The sequence below is a fragment of the Myotis lucifugus genome, unplaced genomic scaffold (assembly GCF_000147115.1).
Source record: "Myotis lucifugus unplaced genomic scaffold, Myoluc2.0 scaffold_23, whole genome shotgun sequence".
NCBI classification, from domain to species: Eukaryota; Metazoa; Chordata; class Mammalia; order Chiroptera; family Vespertilionidae; genus Myotis; species Myotis lucifugus.
This window is the reverse complement of record NW_005871071.1, coordinates 5,292,084-5,310,891: the sequence shown is the minus strand read 5'-3', so window position 1 is coordinate 5,310,891 and position 18,808 is coordinate 5,292,084. Positions and strand designations below refer to the sequence as shown.

General features: G+C 39.4%; 1 protein-coding gene across 1 annotated transcript in view; it reads right to left on the bottom strand.

Annotated features, from left to right (window-relative positions):
* MYO5A (myosin VA) overlaps nucleotides 1-18,808 on the bottom strand; it is a 123,994-nt gene that overhangs the window by 101,610 nt on the left and 3,576 nt on the right. The window contains 2 exon segments of the mRNA XM_023751634.1: nucleotides 14,395-14,539; nucleotides 16,671-16,842. Of these exon segments, the coding sequence (XP_023607402.1) occupies nucleotides 14,395-14,539; nucleotides 16,671-16,842 (317 nt within the window).

The window sequence follows — 18,808 nt, the reverse complement described above, 5'->3', positions numbered from 1 at the left end:
TTAGGGGAAATGGTGTTAGTTTTTGTCCATTGAGTATGATGTGGCTGTGGGCCTGTCATATATGGCTTTTATTATGTTGAGGTATGATCCTTCTATTCCCACCTTTCTGAGAGTTTTTATCAAAAATGGGTGTTGGATTTTGTCGAATGCTTTTTCTGCATCAATTGATATGACCATGTGGTTTTTTTCTTTCAATCTGTTTATGTGATGTATCACATTTATTGATTTACGGATGTTGTACCATCCTTGCATCTCTGGGATAAATCCTACTTGGTCATGGTGTATGATCCTTCTGATGTACTGCTGGATCCGATTTGCTAAGATTTTGTTGAGGATTTTGGCATCTATGTTCATGAGGGACATTGGCCTGTAGTTCTCTTTCATTGTGATGTCTTTACCTGGTTTTGGTATTAGGGTGATGCTGGCTTCATAGAATGAGCTTGGAAGTGTTCCTTCCTCTTGAATTTTTTGTAGTAGTCTGAGGAGGGTAGGTTTTAATTCTTCCTTGAATGTTTGGTAAAACTCCCCTGTGAAGCCGTCTGGCCCTGGGCTTTTGTTTGCTGGAAGCTTTCTGATGACTGCTTCAATTTCTTCCATAGTTATTGGCCTATTGAGGTTTTTAGATTCTTCCTGATTGAGTTTTGGAATGTTGTATTTTTCTAGGAATTTGTCCATTTCCTCCAGGTTGTCTAGTTTGTTGGAGTAGAGTTGCCCGTAGTATTGTTTAACAATCATTTGTATTTCTGTGGGGTCTGTTGTTATTTCGCCTCTATCATTTCTGATTTGGTTGATTTGGGACCTCTCTCTTTGCTTCTTGGTGAGCCTGGCTAGGGGTTTGTCAATCTTGTTTATCCTTTCAAAGAACCAGCTCTTGGTTTCATTGATTTTATGTATTGTTTTTTTGGTCTCTATGTCATTGATTTCTGCTCTAATCTTTATTATCTCCTTCCTTCTGCTCACTCTGGGGTTTTCTTGTTGCTCTCTTTCTAATTCTTTGAGTTGTAGAGTTAGATGATTAACTACCATTTTTTCTTGTTTTTTGAGATAGGCCTGTAGAGCTATAAACTTCCCTCTCAGGACTGCTTTCATTGTGTCCCAGAGGTTTTGGATTGTTGTGTTTTCATTGTCATTAGTGTCCAGGATGTTTTTAATTTCTTCTTTGATGTCATCGGTAACCCAATCAATATTTAATAACATGCTATTCAGCTTCCAAGTGTTTGAGTATTTTGGGTTGTTTTTATTGTAGTTTATTTCTAACATTATGCCATCGTGGTCTGAGAAGAAGCTTTTTATGATTTCAATCTTCTTGAATTTGTGGAGACTTTGCTTGTGACCCAATATGTGGTCTATTTTTGAATATGTCCCATGAGCACCTGAGAGGAATGTATATTCCGCAGCTGTGGGGTGAAGTGTTCTGAAGATGTCAATTAAGTCCATCTGATCTAGTGAGTCATTTAGGATTGCTGTTTCTTTGCTGATTATTTGTCTAGCGGATTTATCCAGTGATGTCAGTGTGTATTAAAGTCCCCTACTATGATTGTATTGTTGTCGATCTCTCCCCTGATATCTTCCAGAAGTTTTCTTATGTATGTGGGTGCTCCTGCATTGGGTGCATATATGTTTACCACGGTTATATCTTCTTGTTGTATTGATCCCTTTAGTATTATGAAGTGGCCTTCCTTATCTCTGGTTATGGCCTTCACTTTGAGATGTATTTTGTCAGATATAAGTATTGCTACCCCAGCTTTCTTTTCCTTTCCATGTGCGTGAAAGATATTTTTCCATCCCTTCACTTTCAGTCTGTGTGAGTCTCTTCTAATGAGGTGGGTCTCTTGTAGACAGCAGATGTATGGGTCATGTTTTTTTATCCATTCAGCCACTTGATGTCTTTTGGTTGGAGCATTTAGTCCATTTACATTTAAAGTTATTATTGAAAGGTACTTGTTTGTAGCCATTTCTTTTTTTGTGTGTGTGTGGCTGTTTTCTTTCTGAGCTTGATGTTTCTTCTTTTTACACCAGTCCCTTTAGCATTTCTTGCATGGCTGGCTTGGTGGTGATAAACTCCCTTAGCCCTTTTTTGTCTGTGAAGCTTCTTATTTCCCCTTCAATTTTGAATGATAGCCTTGCTGGATAGAGTATTCTTGGATTCAGTCCTTTGCTTTGCATCACTTTGTAGATTTCCGTCCATTCTTTTCTGGCCTGATGTGTTTCTGTTGAGAAATCATTTGATAATCTAATGGGAGATCCCATGTATGTTACTTTCTGTCTCTCTCTTGCAGCCTGTAAGATTCTCTCTTTATCCTGAACATTTGCCATGGTAATTATGATGTGTCTTGGTGTGGGTCTTTTCGGGTTCACCTTGTTTGGGACTCTCTGGGCTTGTGTGACTTTTTTCTTCCCCACCTCAGGGAAGTTTTCTGATATTATTTCTTCGAATAGGTTTTCTAATCCATGTTCATCTTTCTGTTGTTCTGGCACCCCTATTATTCGTATGTTGCTTCGTTTCATGTTGTCCCAAAGCTCCCTTAGGCTCTCCTCCTGTCTTTTAATTTTTTTCTCCATTTGCAGTACAGTTTGAGTGTGTTTTGCTTCCTTGTCTTCTAATTCACTAATTCGGTCCTCCGCTTCTCCCAGTCTACTGTTGATACTTTCAATGGTGTTTTTTATTGCAGCTATGTCGCTCTTCATTTCTTCTTGGGACTTACTTAAGTTGTTGATTTTTTCATCTGTTTCTTCTAGCTTCTTGCATAAGTAGTTGAGTTTTTCATCTGTTTCTTCTTGCTTCTTGAACATCCGGTGCATGTACTCTAGGAACCTTATTCTGAATTCTTTTTCCGTCATGTTGCATATCTCTGTCTCACTTAGCTGCTTTTCTGGCGAGTCCTCCTTTTCTTTCCTTTGGGGGTTTCTTTGTCTACCCATGTTTGATCTCACTGACATGACTAGTTGTTGAGTCGTTCAGTGGCTGGACCCTGGGTGGCAGTGGCTGCTCCCTGGGTGGCAGTGGCTCCTCGGGCTGTGGTTGCTCCTTGGGCGGTTGTGGTAGCAGCGGCTCCTCTGTTGATAGCAGAGCCTCTGGTGGGTGCTGTTCACAGCTGTGGTGGCTCTTCTGGCTGGTGGAGGGAGGCTTCACACACAGCAACTGTTCCCCAGGCAGAGCGTGTGGTGATCAGGAGGCCGCTGTTGCTTGAATCTTTCCGTGGAGGGGTGCAGGTCTCCTCTGGGCTCTTGCAGTCGCGCTGCTTGCGAGTCGTTGCCTCCGGGTTAGTAGCCGCCGGGTTAGTAGCCGATCTCTGGATGCCGGTAACAGCTACCCAAGATGGCGTGGTCTCGCCGCTGCCATAAATCAGAACCGAGCTGTGTGAGATGCAGTTCAGTTTTGGCCCCTTGAGGTGCAACACCATCTCCCCAGGCCAGGCTAACCTCTCTCCGGCGTGAAAAGCCGACTATTGTTTCTTTGAGGATAAGGACCTATGTCATCTTTTTCTTTAATATCCAGCATCTAGTCCAGAGCCTGACACATCACAAATGCTCAATAAATCTGTATTGTCTATAAGTAAATTGAACTTCAATGAACAACCAAGCCTAGAAATCAATCTTTCTACTTTTGTCTATGATTTCAACTAGGATAGAAGCAGTAAACTCCCACTTCCTGAGACAAAACCAGCAGTCAGCTTTAATTCATCAAAATAACTGAGCAAGAAAAAAATAAATGGGATGAGCAAACAGAGATGCCTAGAACCAGCCTGAGTCATATTCAATCTTATCCTAAGTAACATTTTTGAGTACATGCTATGTGCCAGGAATTGTACACAGTGTCTTCATGCAATTTCATGCCCATTCTGGATGTCATGTGACAGGTGAGAGAACTGGGGTTCAGAAAGTTAAGTGTCCCCTAGCTTAACTACAGACACACTTATAGATCCCATAATCTGCACTGATCTCTTGCAGCCTTTTTTTCCCCCAAGGACTTTTGGTGGGTATTAATGAAAATAAATGTATGTAGATATTAATAATTTTCAAGCTAGAAAACAAGTGGAGCTAAGCAACAATATATGCTTAGTCAATAATACAGAAAACTTTCTCCTCTACAGAAATCTATGACTCTTATACAATACTCCCCTATTACATTTTTTCACTATTAGGAAGCCACTGAAGCAGAGGAAAAAGTTAGATTGACTTTGATAATGCCTACAAAACAGGTTTTTGTAGAAAATTATGATGTCTTTTCTTTTGCATCTGGGAATTGTGAAAGATTGATAGACGTGGCTAAAACTTTTATCATGTCCACCAAAAATACAAGTGGGACATATATTTCATGGAGCTCTTTCTAAAAGCAACCTTTTTGTTCTTCTGTCATCATGTTTCATTAAGAATAACCATGTCCTTTATACCACCAATTGTTCCCCAGGCTATATCTATGTGTTCAAAATAACCAGAATATGATGAAGCCAAGCAAAGACTCTGCCCAGCTGCGGGATCAGTGGGGCCTCACTGCTGGATTAATATGACTATAGATACTGATATTGATTATAAGAACAGCTGCAAAGGATTGATCTGCCTGGGTGACTACATGTAAGCAATGCCTGCCATACCAAATTCTGGAAAAAAAGTTGAAAACTTTCAAAAACAACAACTGAGCAAATACATAAAGGTGGTATCAATTTTACCCTTAATTTACAAAGACAAGATGATGTCAAAGGTTTATAGTGGAACTATCCTATAAGGCCACAAGATGGGGGCGGTTATTCCACTACAGAAGGTGATCGTTTGATCTTTTAAGAGATTTATTTATCCAATAAATATTTATCAAACACCTACTACCTAACATTTTGCTAAATCCTAGAAATATAATTTACATAAACCATGATCTGCATCCTCAAGTGGCTGATGGTCTAATAGGAAAAAGAGACTACTATTTATTTCAAGATTATAATAGATGTGATGGAGAACTAAGAGGAGGCGATCAAGGAAGACTTCCTGGAGATGATACCTGAGCAAGGTCTAGAAAGGAGGAGTAGGAGAAAACAAGTAAATGATGAGAAAGTTAGGAAGGGAAAGGAGGTAACACAAATAAAAGCTCAGATACATGAGAAGTTAGGAAAAAGTGGATAACTAACTTTAGCTGGAACATGGACTGATGACAGATAAGGCTGCAAAAGTTAGCGAGAACTGGGTCATAAAGGCTTTATATGAGATGTTAAAGAATTTGAAGTTTACTTAAAGGTCATGAAGTGCTTTTGCAGGGCTTTAACCAGAAAATAACACAACTCAGTTAATAAAATCACTCTGGCAGCAATGTGGAATATGGTGGTAAAGAGTCCAAGTCTGAACAAAGGTTGTGGTGGTCATTATTGAGAGAATCAGATGGTTTAAGAGATACAAAATGGCCGAAACCGGTTTGGCTCAGTGATAGAGCGTCGGCCTGCGGACTGAAAGGTCCCAGGTTCGATTCCGGTCAAGGGCATGTACCTGGGTTGCGGGCACATCCCCAGTAGGAGATGTGCGGGAGGCAGCTGATCGATGTTTCTCTCCTCGATGTTTCTAACTCTCTATCTCTCTCCTTTCCTCTCTGTAAAAAATCAATAAAATATATTTTTAAAAAAAAAGAGATACAAAATGGTAGGAATCAGCAGTACTTGGTAATAAATTTCCAAAGTAGAAATTTAGAACTTTTCTAAGGAAAAGGTTCTTTTTTTCTGTGAGAAAATGAGGTTCACTGACTTATTTCACAGGCCTTGAAAAATACAATAGGAGAACAGTGCATGCCTGATCACACAATTCATAACACACAGCGCCACGAAGCAGCTGTTCCTGAAACTCTGACTCCCATACTGAGGACCTTGGTGACACAATAAGGCACGTCCAGTCCTCACAGAATAAGCTTTTATGTAATCCCGTTTTTGTGAAACTTCTAATCCTGTCTTTGTGAAACTTCCTGTGTGTCATACTCACCATCTCATTTCCTTTTTATTTCTAGACTACACTGGATACTCTCATGGCCTCTGTTCATTCATGGCTGATTTCAAGTTGAATCACTCTAGTAAAACAGTTCTCATTGTGGTACCAATGTCCTTTCTTTTAGTCATTACAATGTCCTCAGAATTTATCTTTTTTAATACATTAATTAAGAAACAGTAAAAAAAATTAAATAAAAAGAAACAGTATCAGCAGTCCTCAGATTACCTTCTACAATATGATTAGAAAAATTTCCTCTTCCGATTCTTGCATGATCAGATGTCTCTATACCCTGTGTTAACTAACTTCACAAAATTTCCCCAGCAATTCTAATAACAAACAGGTTGAGCAAGCTGCCACTAGTCTGATGAAAAGGATATATTAATAGAACGGCTATCCTAAAGCTACTTATTTCATGTTTTAATGACAAAATGTATCAAAAAAACTAAAAATTCATATGAAGAGCCCTTTCCTATAATATGAAGAAGAAAAATATTAAAGGCAATAAAATCAAGGTTTGTTCAAACAAATCAGATTTGTACAAATACACACATATACTACATTCTGATGTCAAGCAGGTGCCAGACACATTTTTTTTCATGATTTATAATCCTGTATTCATACAACCAACAATTTTTGAATGTTTTTAAGGAACTTTATTATTTTTTTATATGAAAGGTAATATCTGTATTACTCAAAGAGAATTCTGAAGAACAATGATACCTCATCATCAGCATAGAAACAGAGTAACTCTCAAAGGCAGAATCAGAAAAATACAAATAACACAACCCTAGCACCGGTTAAAAAATTAATGTTAACAGTTTTTAAATGTTTTTAAGGGACTCTTTTTTTTTCTTTTTTCTTTTTTCTCTCCCTCCCTCCCTCCCTTCCTTCCTTCCTTCCTTTCATCTTTCTTTCTTGTCTTTCTTTCTGTCTCCCTCACCCGAGGATATTTTTCCATCGATTTTTTAAAGAGTGGAAGGGAGAAAGAGCGGGAGGGAGGCAGTGAGGGGGGAGGAGGAAGGGAGAGAGGGAGATAGACATCGATGTGAGAGAGACACATTGACCAGTTGCCTCCCAGACTTGCCCCGGATGGTGGCCAGGGCACTAACCCACAACCCAGGTTTGTGCCCTTGACCAGGAATCAAACCCTCTACCCTTTGGTCCGCACGCCAACATTCTAACCACTGAGAACCACCAGCCAGGGCTATTTCTTACTTTATAATTCCTGACTTTTTGGCAGAGAGAATTCTTTTTTTTCCCAAGCCCTATAGACCATTCCAATATATAAATAAGCACCACTCTTCCATTATATAAACTTTTCTGAATCCAGATTCCAGTCCTACTCTGACATTTACCAGCTTCATGGTGTTGAGCAATTACATGACCTCTCTGGGTCATGGTTTTCTCATCTTTAAGATTAAATGGCGTGCACCTATGGATGAGGACAGTGGGTGGGGAGTGAGGGCGGAGGGTGGGGCGGGATTTGGGAGGAGGGGAGTTATGGGGGGGAAAAAAAGAGGAACAAATGTAATCTGAACAATAAAGATTTAATTTAAAAAAAAAAGATTAAATGGCATCTAAAGACCTCTTAAAAGCTAAAGTGCTATGATCTAAAAGTCAAACTAACTTTGTAGCTGATGTTTTAAATGTTGGTTTGGCCACAGCCTGCACTCTAAGCCAGGGTAAACTCTTGGAGCCAGAACAGGACTGGCCTACAGATACTCAGAGTCTTGAATGGCCATATATGATATGGGCAACGTTTCTCTTCTGGAGAACCCCTGAATTAGAGATGGCCAGAATCAATAAAGGGCTACAAAGAGAAAAATGTAAGATGATCCATTGACTTGCTTTTAAATTAAGAACAGGGATCAGAAATCTTTATAAAGTAAGTACAATACAGTCTTTAAATGTTTTTCAATTCTATTTGGCCATAGGAAGAAATGTCAAAAAAACGTAGGACAAGAGTGCAGAACCAAGTAGAGATACAGAAGGGAGAAGGGTAATATCTATTAAAGACATACGAAGGAAAAAACAAGAGTATGATAATGATAGGGAGAAAACAGACAAAAACATCAGGGATAAAATTTTTATTTTTCATTTGAGCTATGGCCTTCAGATTGTTATATTCATGTAAAAAATGTATAATTCTTTGAAACTTTGATTAGCCGATCAGTCACTATTCATAATACTTTGGGTGCTCTTGTCCTTATAAGAACCTAGCAGGTATCACTTCAAGGGCCTGATAAAAACCAAATTACAGAAGAGATATTCTCCACTCCTCATCAAGGACAGATCAATCTGGAGCATCCTAAGGATGCATAGCATAAACCAAAGATTTATGATTTCAGGCACGGCCAGGCCTCTCAAGGGCCTCTACAATGATTCTAATTAGCTTGAGTACTGGTGTCTTGGAGTAGAGGTGAGCTCTTCTGACCTGTTTCAGTCAATGGTGGCACAGAGGCTCTTATGTGAACTAAAAGCCTCCACCTAAAAATATTGATTTATTCTTTCATTCAACAAACATGTAATGTGCAGCCACAAATGCTAAGCACTTTATGAAGATAAAAGATTTTAGGGTCATAGCTTATTGCAGGAGAGTAGAAAGTACACAGTTAAAATACAGTGGACTAATTGCTAGAAAAGAAGTCTATCCAGGATACTAGGAAGAAGGGCACAGAATTTCCAGAACAGGTAAGAAAGGGACGTCAGAAAACGTTTTCTAGAGGCGGTGATGCCTAAATTGACTCTTATATAGTTACTAGAGGCCTGGCGCATGAAATTCAAGCAAGGGGTGGGGGGTGTCCCTCAGCCCGGCCTGCACCCTCTCGCAATTTGGGAACCCTCAGGGTATGTCCAACTGCTGGTTTAGGGTGCCTCCACATAGTTTAATTATCAGTTCTTTTTCTCACACAATCTGGTTTATCCTAATCTATACTAATAAAAGGGTAACCGACAGTCGGACATCCCCCTCACAATCTGGGACTGCTGGCTCCTAACCACTTGCCTGCCCGCCTGCCTGATTGCCCCTAACCACTCTGCCTGCCTGCCTGATCACCCCTAACCACCCGCCTGCCTGCCTGATTACCCCTAACTGCTTGCCTGCCTGCCTGATCGCCCTTAACCACCTCTGCCTCGACCCCAGCACCCGGGACCCAAGCTTCCCTCCCTCCGGCCAGCTGCAGGCACTGGGACCTGGGCTTCCCTCTTTCCGGCCGGCCGCAGGCACCCAGGACCCGGGGCCGGCTTCGCCCAGGCTGACTGCAGGCACCCGGGACCCCTTGTGGCTTCGCTTGGGCCAGCCGCAGGCACTCGGGACCCTGGGCAGCTTCACCTGGGCCCCAGCTTTGTCAGGAAGGACGTCCGGAATGACGTCCAGTCTAATTAGCATATTACCCTTTTATTAGTATAGATTTGGATAAACCAGATGGTGTGAGAAAAAGATTGGATAATTAAACTATGTGGAGGCACCCAAAACCCCAGGAAAAAATTATTCATGAACACAATATCCAGTCTGGGTTGATGAAAGAGAGAGGTTTTGTGCTTTAGTTTATTTTCCTTCTATGGTCCTCAGTATCTATATCTGTTTAGTATCTGTATCTATTTAGTACCAGTATCTGTATCTCTTTGGTCTCTCCAGCCTTTCCTTATATTTATTAAATTTTTGTTCTATATTAAGTGTATTATTTTATAGATTTTTCCTTCTAAACTTTACCCTTTAAAAATGTAATCTCTCTAGTTTATCATGAGCACATTGAATACTATTCATATCTTCCAATACCATAAACTTGTCCTCTATAAATGTAATGAACATACTTTCAATTCACACCCAGGTTATTAATGAGGAAATGAAGCAATGCAACCACAGACCTGACTCATGCAGAACACAATTTAATATATCCACCCTTGGTGATATTTACTTTCTGATAATCACCCACTGAGTGTTGCCACCTACCTGATAAAGTGTACAAGCACCTGGGTCTAATATTTAGCTTATATGTGAACATGCTCCATGAAACAAAACCTAGTTTTACTTTTTTTAAAAATATGTTTATATTGATTTTTTTAGAGAGGGACAGAAAGAGGAAGAGAGAGGGATAGAAACATCAAGAGAGAGACATCATCGATTGGCTGCCTCCTGCCTGCTCCCCACTGGGGATCAAGCCTGCAATCTGGGCATGTGCCCAGACCAGCAATCGAATCAGGAACATCTTGGTTCATGGGTTGATGTTCAACCATTGGGCCACACCGACAGGGCTAGAGTTTTACTTTTTTGTAGGCAATCAATCTAATGATTTCTCCCTTCATTTGATCCCTCATAAAAAAAAGAAAACATGTAATATATTGCTTTCATCCAAAGCTATGTTTTTACTGTGGTGACTTAAAGATGTGGCTTTACTTGATACTCTAGTCCCTATCTCCCTTATAAGAAAAATGCTATGTTTTCCTACATTATTATCACTTGTCAAAATCAAGAAACTCTGCTGTCTCTCTATAATTTCTGCTTTTGAAATCAATCCCAAGAAGAAAAGATTTAAACTTTAAAAGATTTATACTAGACAATGAGTTCACAATGACAATATTAAGTATTACTTTTGAAGTGTAAATATTTACTATAAAAGTGTGTGCTGGCACTGGTGAAAGCTGTGCTTTAGAGAGGCAAGGAGACTATTCAGAAAGTGAAAATAAGCGTTTCTTAGAGATACATGCTGAGGTCATGTAATTTCTGGTCAGAGGCCTGTCATATGGCTGTCAGGTCCTCTCACATAATCTGACTTTTTGTTCCATCAGTACAGAGCCTCTGAGATTAATATAAAGATGCCATAAAAGAAATAGCTAATTATATTTGTTTATAACTTTTACAACTTTTACACTTACTGTATTTTATTCCTACTGAATCCTATGGGGTAGAGAGTACTCAGCAAGTTCCAAGTTCATATAATAAAGAATTCTGAAGAGGAATCACTTACTGGGAGTTGGGGTGGTCTAAAAGTAAAATTTGAGTGGAATCGTGAAGAATAAACAGAAATCAGGCAGATAAAGGAGCATGAAAAAGGCTATTCTAAGCTGAATAAAAGGTGAAGAAATAGAATTATGCAATGTTAACTTGAGGGAATGTGTTAGAGCAGGACCACTCAGCTGAAAAGAAGAAAATTAAATGCCAAGGCTTCAGAGTCGTGGAGCTGGATACAAATCTCAATCCCCAGAAACTATTAGTATAATCCAAACAAGTTACTTTCCTCATCTGTCTGCTCCCAAGCTGTCATGAAGATTAGAGGTAATATGTTGACACCATGCTTGGCACCTAGTAGGCATCTAAACAGGGAAGCTATTAATTAATGCAAGTTAATGCACCTTTACATACCATACAAAAAACTCTCATCAGGTAGCATGCATTCCTTCAAGTCGATTTGCGTAAGTAGGGTACTTGGTACCACATGGCAACTGATCATAGGTGTCAGAAGTATACAATTTTTCAACCTTTTTGTAAGTATAAACTTTTTTTTTACGTTTAGAAAACAGAAAAGGCAGATAAAGGAGCATGAAAATGAGGCTTTCCCTGAATCTAGAACATACACCTCTGGCCCACTCAGCATTCCCTATCTCCTTTTCTGACTTTATTTTTTTCACAATACCACTTATTAATATGTGACAACATGTGCATATTATTTATTTTTTCAATTATACTATTTTTTATTATTAATTTTAGAGAGAGAAGGGAAAAGGAGAGAAACATCTATGCGAAATTGATGGGCTGCCTCCTGCACACACCCTGACCAAGGATCGAACCTGCAACCTGGGTATGTGCCCTGACCAGGAACCGAACCCTATGTGACCCTTCGGTGCATAGGATGATGCTCCAACAAACTGAGCCACACAGGCCAGGGCAGCCTCTTTTGTTGTTGTTAATCCTCACCTGAGAATATGTTTCCATTGATTTTTAGAGAGAATGGAAGGGAGAGAGAGAGAAACATTGATGTGAGAGAGACCCATAGATTGGTTGCCTTTGCACACGCCCAACCAGGGCTGGGGATTGAGCCTGAAACTGAAGTACATGCCCTTGACTGGAATCAAACCTGGGACCCTTCAGTCCCCAGACTGACGCTCTTTCCACTGGGCCAAACCAGCTAGAGCTGCATCTTATTTATTTATTTTTATTGTTTATCATACCTCACTTCATGTGGGTAGACATTTTTGTCTATTTTGTCTAATTTGTTCACTGCTGTGTTCTCCATACCCCCAAAGAGTGCCTGGATGGTGCTCAGTAAGGGTCTATTGAACAAGCAATGAACTGTGCCTCCCTGAAGACGCCAGGGGCCTCAAGGAGCACCAGTAATGTGAAACACCAGAATTCACATCTAGTAAAGATGGCACATCTTCATTTGGTAAGGAAAAAAAAATGATCCTGCAACATCAATTCCCGACTATAAGTCTAAGCAGACACGATCTATTTAGCTCTTATGGCACATTTTATGGGTGTAGATTTATTCATATAAAAAGTAAACTTAAGCCCTAACCGGTTTGGCTCAGTGGATAGAGCATCGGCCTGCGGACTCAAGGGTCCCAGGTTTGATTCCAGTCAAGGGCATGTACCTTGGTTGCGGGCACATCCCCAGTGGGGGGTGTGCAGGAGGCAGCTGGTCGATGTTTCTCTCTCATTGATGTTTCTAACTCTCTATCCCTCTCCCTTCCTCTCTGTAAAAAAAATCAATAAAATATATATTTTTTTAAAAAGTAAACTTAATATCATAATTGAAGCTTATTGTAAAATTGTGTAAAAAACAAAACTAAGTAAAGAGAAAACCAACCAACAAACCTGCAGTTAATAAATTACATTGAGTGGCTGAGCCACAGGGGAATAATGAGGGGGTGAATGTTAATAAATCTAAGGGTAAAAAGAAAAAAATATTCCTATAAATCTAATACTATTTGTGAATTACCAGTAGCAAAGATGGTAAGAACCAAGCTTTCATAGTTAAGGAAGAGCATTTTCAAAGAAGTAATATAGTTCTCTATGAGCAGCAAAAAAATTCTGAGATTACTTTTAGGCTCTAGCACTCCATGCAATTACCTCTTTGCCTAGTTCTCAGGTTGTACTTGTATAGTGCTAACTCTACTGCAATGACCCAATACTGTACAAATCAAATACTGGTGGGCTTTTCTAACTTTATGGGAAAAATTATACTAATAGATAGAATTTTCTCAATTTTAAGCTTAAAATAGTTTCTTAAACTTTTATTTATTTTTTATATATGTTCTTATTTATTTCAGAGTAGAAGGAAGAGGGAGAGAGAGAGAGATAGAAACATCAATGATGAGAGAAAATCACTGATCACTGCCTCCTGCCTGCCCCCCACTGGAAATGGAGCCCGTAATCTGGACATATGCCCTGATGGGGAACTGAACCGTGACCTCTGGGTTCATAAATCAATGCTCAACTACTAAATCACGCCAGCCGGGCTTTCTTAAACTTTTGACACTCATTACTGTTTAATAATGCAGAAGCTTCTGTGAGGATAAAATTAGTTCATAAACAGAAAACAAATAAACGGTGTACTGCACAAAGAGAGTACTTAATAACTGCTTGCTGCTATAAAAAGTACTAATAATACTTTACTAATAAAAGGGTATAATGACTTCTATGGACTGTCATTGAACAATTCTAAAATTCTGTCACACGCGGATCCAATTATGTATAAATAACTCTCTGGATGGAAAGGAAAAAACAAAAACCTCTGCAGTATTAGTTTTCTCTCCACTTCACAAAATGTTTGAGGGTTTCCCGTATCATATTTATAACATGCCAAGTTTTTACCTGTGGGCTGGAAAAATGAGATAAATATAAACTATTCTTCTATGCATCCATAGTTTTGCATTACATAACATTATATTATTAAGAGTATAATCTAGTCTTAAAAGTAGCTTTTTTTCCTCCGATTTTCCATTCTTAAAATGTTAGGGTTCCATGGTTAATACCAAAGACATTTTTCAGATGCTATTCAGGATCACTGATGTCATAGTACATAATGCTAACACTGAAATTCACAATTTCCTTGATAGTTAATTCTCTAAGATACAAGCAGATTTATTCCAGTTTTTAGTTCTTGCCTGCCACTCAGCTGAATGACACTGGGCAAGCGATTTAGTACTACCAGTCCTTGATCCACTCATCTGTAAAATGTAACATCTATCCTTGCATAGTCACAGGATCACAATGAGATTCCAAAGGTGGTTTTTAAAAATCATATGGCTTTTACAAATGTAGGTTATTTTAAAAATAATGCAGGCCATCTAAGATAAGCTAGTCAAGGCTGTTTATTTAATAATAATTTATAAGCTGCCATTCACTGTATTTTAAAATATCTGTGACTCAGCAATAAAGAAGTTATCACATCTAATAAGAGTCATGAAATAATAAATAGAGCTTCCACCAACCTGGCCATTTGCTTGTAAGCTTCTTCAGCTACTGCAAAGATATGTGGATCCATATCACCCATGTTCTGACCACTGTATGCATTAATAATATCTTCTCCATAAATAGGCAGCTGTTCATAAGGATTTATAGCTACTAGGACTATACCTGGGAAAGGGGTGAAAAAGCAAAAGAAGAAATCAATGATATCCTAATGGGCATACTAAACTTGGTTAACTGAGAATCACAGCTAACACAAATTTCCATTTCAGTCAATATTGAACAAACAAATTGGTAAGGATCAAAAAATGCCATAGCCTTTGTCTCCAAACCCATTATACCTAGTCCTAAATACAATACCAATAAAACACTGAACTAAGTTATTTAAAATAATGACAATTGGGACAATGTTAAAATAACTTTAAATATTTTTATAATATTTAAACCAAAAATTCCACTTCAAATGAAATACGCAGAGATTCATGCAAGGGTGTTTTTCTTTAAATAAAGATGTTTATCAAAATGTTATTCATAACAGTGAAAAGGGAAAACAAACAAAATATATAATAGAGTGATTAAATAATTTTGTTACAGCCATATGACACACTTTTGTGCTACAAACATAATCATATTTTTAAAGAATATTAAAAGTCATAGGAAAACATGACACACCACTAGAGACTAACTCCAATTTTATAACTATTTATACTCTCACATATACACACATAAATCAAAAGATAGTTATTTTTCAGTGATGAGTTACATGTAATGCTTTTCTTTTTTTGTATTTCCTTAACTTTTACAGTAGGTGTATATTAACTTAAATCATTCAATTCAATAAATATTTTTTCTGCTCCAACTATGTTTCAAGTCTAAGTTCTAGACTTACAACAGTAAACAAAAAAAAAGAAATCTTTACCCTCATGGACCTTATATTCTGGAGGGTAATTCAAACAATTCACAAGATAAATAAGAAAAAAATATATATCGTAGATTAGATAGTAGTAAGGAAAAAGAGAAAATTTAAACAGAAAAGGAAGATAGATACTAAAGAGGGGACAAGGAGTATATGACTTAGTTGGGAGGGTAGGGCAGGGAAGTCTTCACCAAGAAGATAACATATGTGCAAAAAAAAATTATTAAAGTAAAAGAAAAATTTTAAAAAAGAAATATTCAGTTAATACACAAGGAAGAAAGGGAGTTAATATCAAGGATATAAAAGATATAAATTATTTTAAAAAGAAAAGATATCTGTTCCTGTCCCAAACAGAACAGTAATGAAGAAATGGTCACCACTGAGTTGGGTATCCCAAGCAAACAGAAGGAAACTAATGGAAATCTTGGATCTGAGTCTCAGAGGAGAATGATTAGTGAAAGAAAGATAAGAAGTCAAGAAAAAAGAGGCAGGGATGAGAGAGAAAACAAAGGCTAGGAAGAAAATAGAGCCCTCGCTGGTTTGACTTAGTGGATAGAGCATTGGCACATGGACTGAAGGGTCCCAGGTTCAATTACAATCAAGGGCATATACCTTGGTTGCAGGCCCCAACCCTGGCTGTGGTCAAGGCATGTGTAGGAGACAGCCAATTGATGTGTCTCTCTCACATCAATGTTTCTCTCTCACATCGATGTTTCTCTCTCTGTTTCTCTCCCTCCCTTCCACTTTCTCTAAATAAATCAATGGAAAAATATCCTTGGGTGAGGATTAACAAAACAAAACAAAAAGAAAATAGAGAAAAAAGAAGGAAAGAGGGAAAGAAACCAAAATGTACATACATGAACATGCTTAATTTCTAAGAGACATAAAAAGAACTCTGAGCTAGGTCCCTGGCAGCTAATACTATAAGGAGCAGGGGCCTAGGCAAGCAGATCAAACAGGAATAGGTACTACAAATCAAGTCAGTCCTGCATTTCTAAGTAATTGAGAAAGACACTAAACTTCTTGAACCAGCCCCAAAGATAAGTCTTTGGACATTTATTCTTCATGTTGTTAAAAGAGATGAAAATAACTGGCAAATTGGCATTAAAGTTGGCATATAAATTCTGTGGGGGTGGGAGGATCTAAAAGAGGGACCAAGTTCTTTGTATTTTGACAAAAATTATGTAAGTTTACAAAATAGCTTATTCTGCATAAAGTACACCTAGCTAAGAAGCATTGGTAAATCTTTTTGATAATTCTGAAGTTAAATTGTCTCTAAGAGAAAATCCAATCACAGTCTTCCTTCCCCATTGCCATATTTCCATGGCCAAGGCCATCAGAGGAAAGAGTTTACAGTCCACTCGGACAGCAAGGTACACTTACCACAATATGTATAAATAAGTTTGGAATCAATAAAGCGGACTCTGAGATTGTGGAGCACAGCAGGCTCATGAAGATAGCTGAGGGCTGTGAGGTCATTTTCACCCACAAGAATGTCAGGGTTTCTTAAGTGAGGCAGTTCCTTGGTCTTTGGATCCAGACGATATTCCAAATCCTGAAAATGCACAAGATACAACATCTGGATAAATCACGGCAGTAAATGTGAAACAGGCCAGTTGCATTTGGCTTATTTCCTATTCCCATTTGCTTCTCAGCTATTAAATTCATTGTTTTCCTAGCACCTTCCAAAATAAGAAACTATTGCAAATGGCAAATAAATAAATAAATAAGGAGAGTCTTCTTTTTTCACTAGATGTATATATGTATTAACAATTTTTGCTTATATAGTTTGAACCTAGACATTTTTACCCAGTTACTGGAGCATAAATTTTTAATCTTTACTTAAGATGTTTTTGTGTGTTTTTTTTTCCTATCTTCAACTATGATGTAAAAGGCAGTATAACACAGTGGTTAAGAGTTTGGCAGCAGAGTGAGATTGACCTGGGTTAAATTCTAAAACTGGTACTTAATTCTTTTGTGGTCTTGGGTGTGTTATTTAACCGAATCCTTCATTTGTAAATAGGGCATAATAGAAACTGCTTACAGGGGTGTGGTAAAAATTAAATAAGGCAATGCCTGGTGTGTAGTAAATACTTCGGAATACTGAACCCCAAGGAGTCAAAGAATCCCCTGACATCAGCTATATCATATACTAGAGGCCCAGTGCACAAAAATTTGTGCACTTGGAGGGGGGGTCCCTCAGCCCGGCCTGTGCCCTCTCACAGTCTGGGACCCCTTGGGGGATGACCACCTGCTGGCTTAGGCCTGCTCCTTGGGGGATTGGGCCCAAGATGGCAATCAGACATCCCTCTGGCAGCCCGGCAGCCCTCGGGGGATGTCCACTTGCCAGCGGGGAGCAGGCCTAAGTTGCAGTCGGACATCCTTAGCACTGCTGAGGAGGCGGGAGAGGCTCTCGCCACAACCACTGTGCTGGCAGCCATCAGCCTGGCTTGTGGCTGAGCAGAGCTCCTCCATGTGGGAGCTCACTGACCACCAGAGGGCAGCTCCTGCATTGAGCGTCTGCCCCCTGGTGGTCAGTGTGTGTCATAGTGACCAGTCCTTCCCAGTCTTTCTGCTGTTAGGGTCAGTTTGCATATTACCCTTTTACTATATAGGATAGAGGCCTGGTGCACGGGTGGGGGCCGGCTGGTTTGCCCTGAAGGGTGTCCCGGATCAGGGTGGGGGTCCCGCTTGGGTGCCTGGCCAGCCTGGGTGAGGGGCTGATGGCTGATTGCAGCTGGTCACACCCCCTTCAGGGTAGGGGTCCCCACTGGGGTGCCTGGCCAGCCTGGATGAGGGGCTGATGGCTATTTTCAGGCTGCCCACACCCCCTTTAGGGTGGGGGTCCCCACTGGGGTGCCTGGCCAGTCTGGATGAGGGGCTGATGGCTGTTTTCAGGCTGGCCAAGCCAGCGACTGAAGCTCCCAGCCTCTCCTTTTTTTAAATTTTTTTATTCTGGGATTTATTTACCTTCTATAATTGAAACTTTGTTGCTGCTCCAGCTCTGAGGCCACGGCCTGCTGAAAGCAGGTATCTGGGGTTTGTTTAGCTTCTATAATTGCAACTTTGTTGCTTAGAGTGGAGCTCAGAGCCCAGCTGCAGCAGGGAGGAAGCTTGGCTTCCTCCATCACTGGAGCAACCAAGCCTCCTGCTCGCGTCAGCTGCATGGCTGCCGGCCGCCATCTTGGTTGGGTTAATTTGCATATCCTGCTGATTAGCCAATGGTAAGCATAGCAGAGGTATGGTCAATTATCATGTTTGTCTATTATTAGATTAGATGAACTTATTTTGAAAGACAGTCATAGCTTTCATTTGAATTTTTAATGAAGGTGCTTGGCCTCAAAGTTAGAAGTATTTATTCACTTTAAGTCAAGGAGATATGACTTTATGGCAAAGCCAGAGCATAGAAACTTGTACTCACTATGTATTAAAGGCAATAACATGAACAAGTGAATAGGGGGAAAAATGCAATTTAATTGTAGGAAGACAGCTGGTTTGTAAAAGTCACTAGTACTGATGAG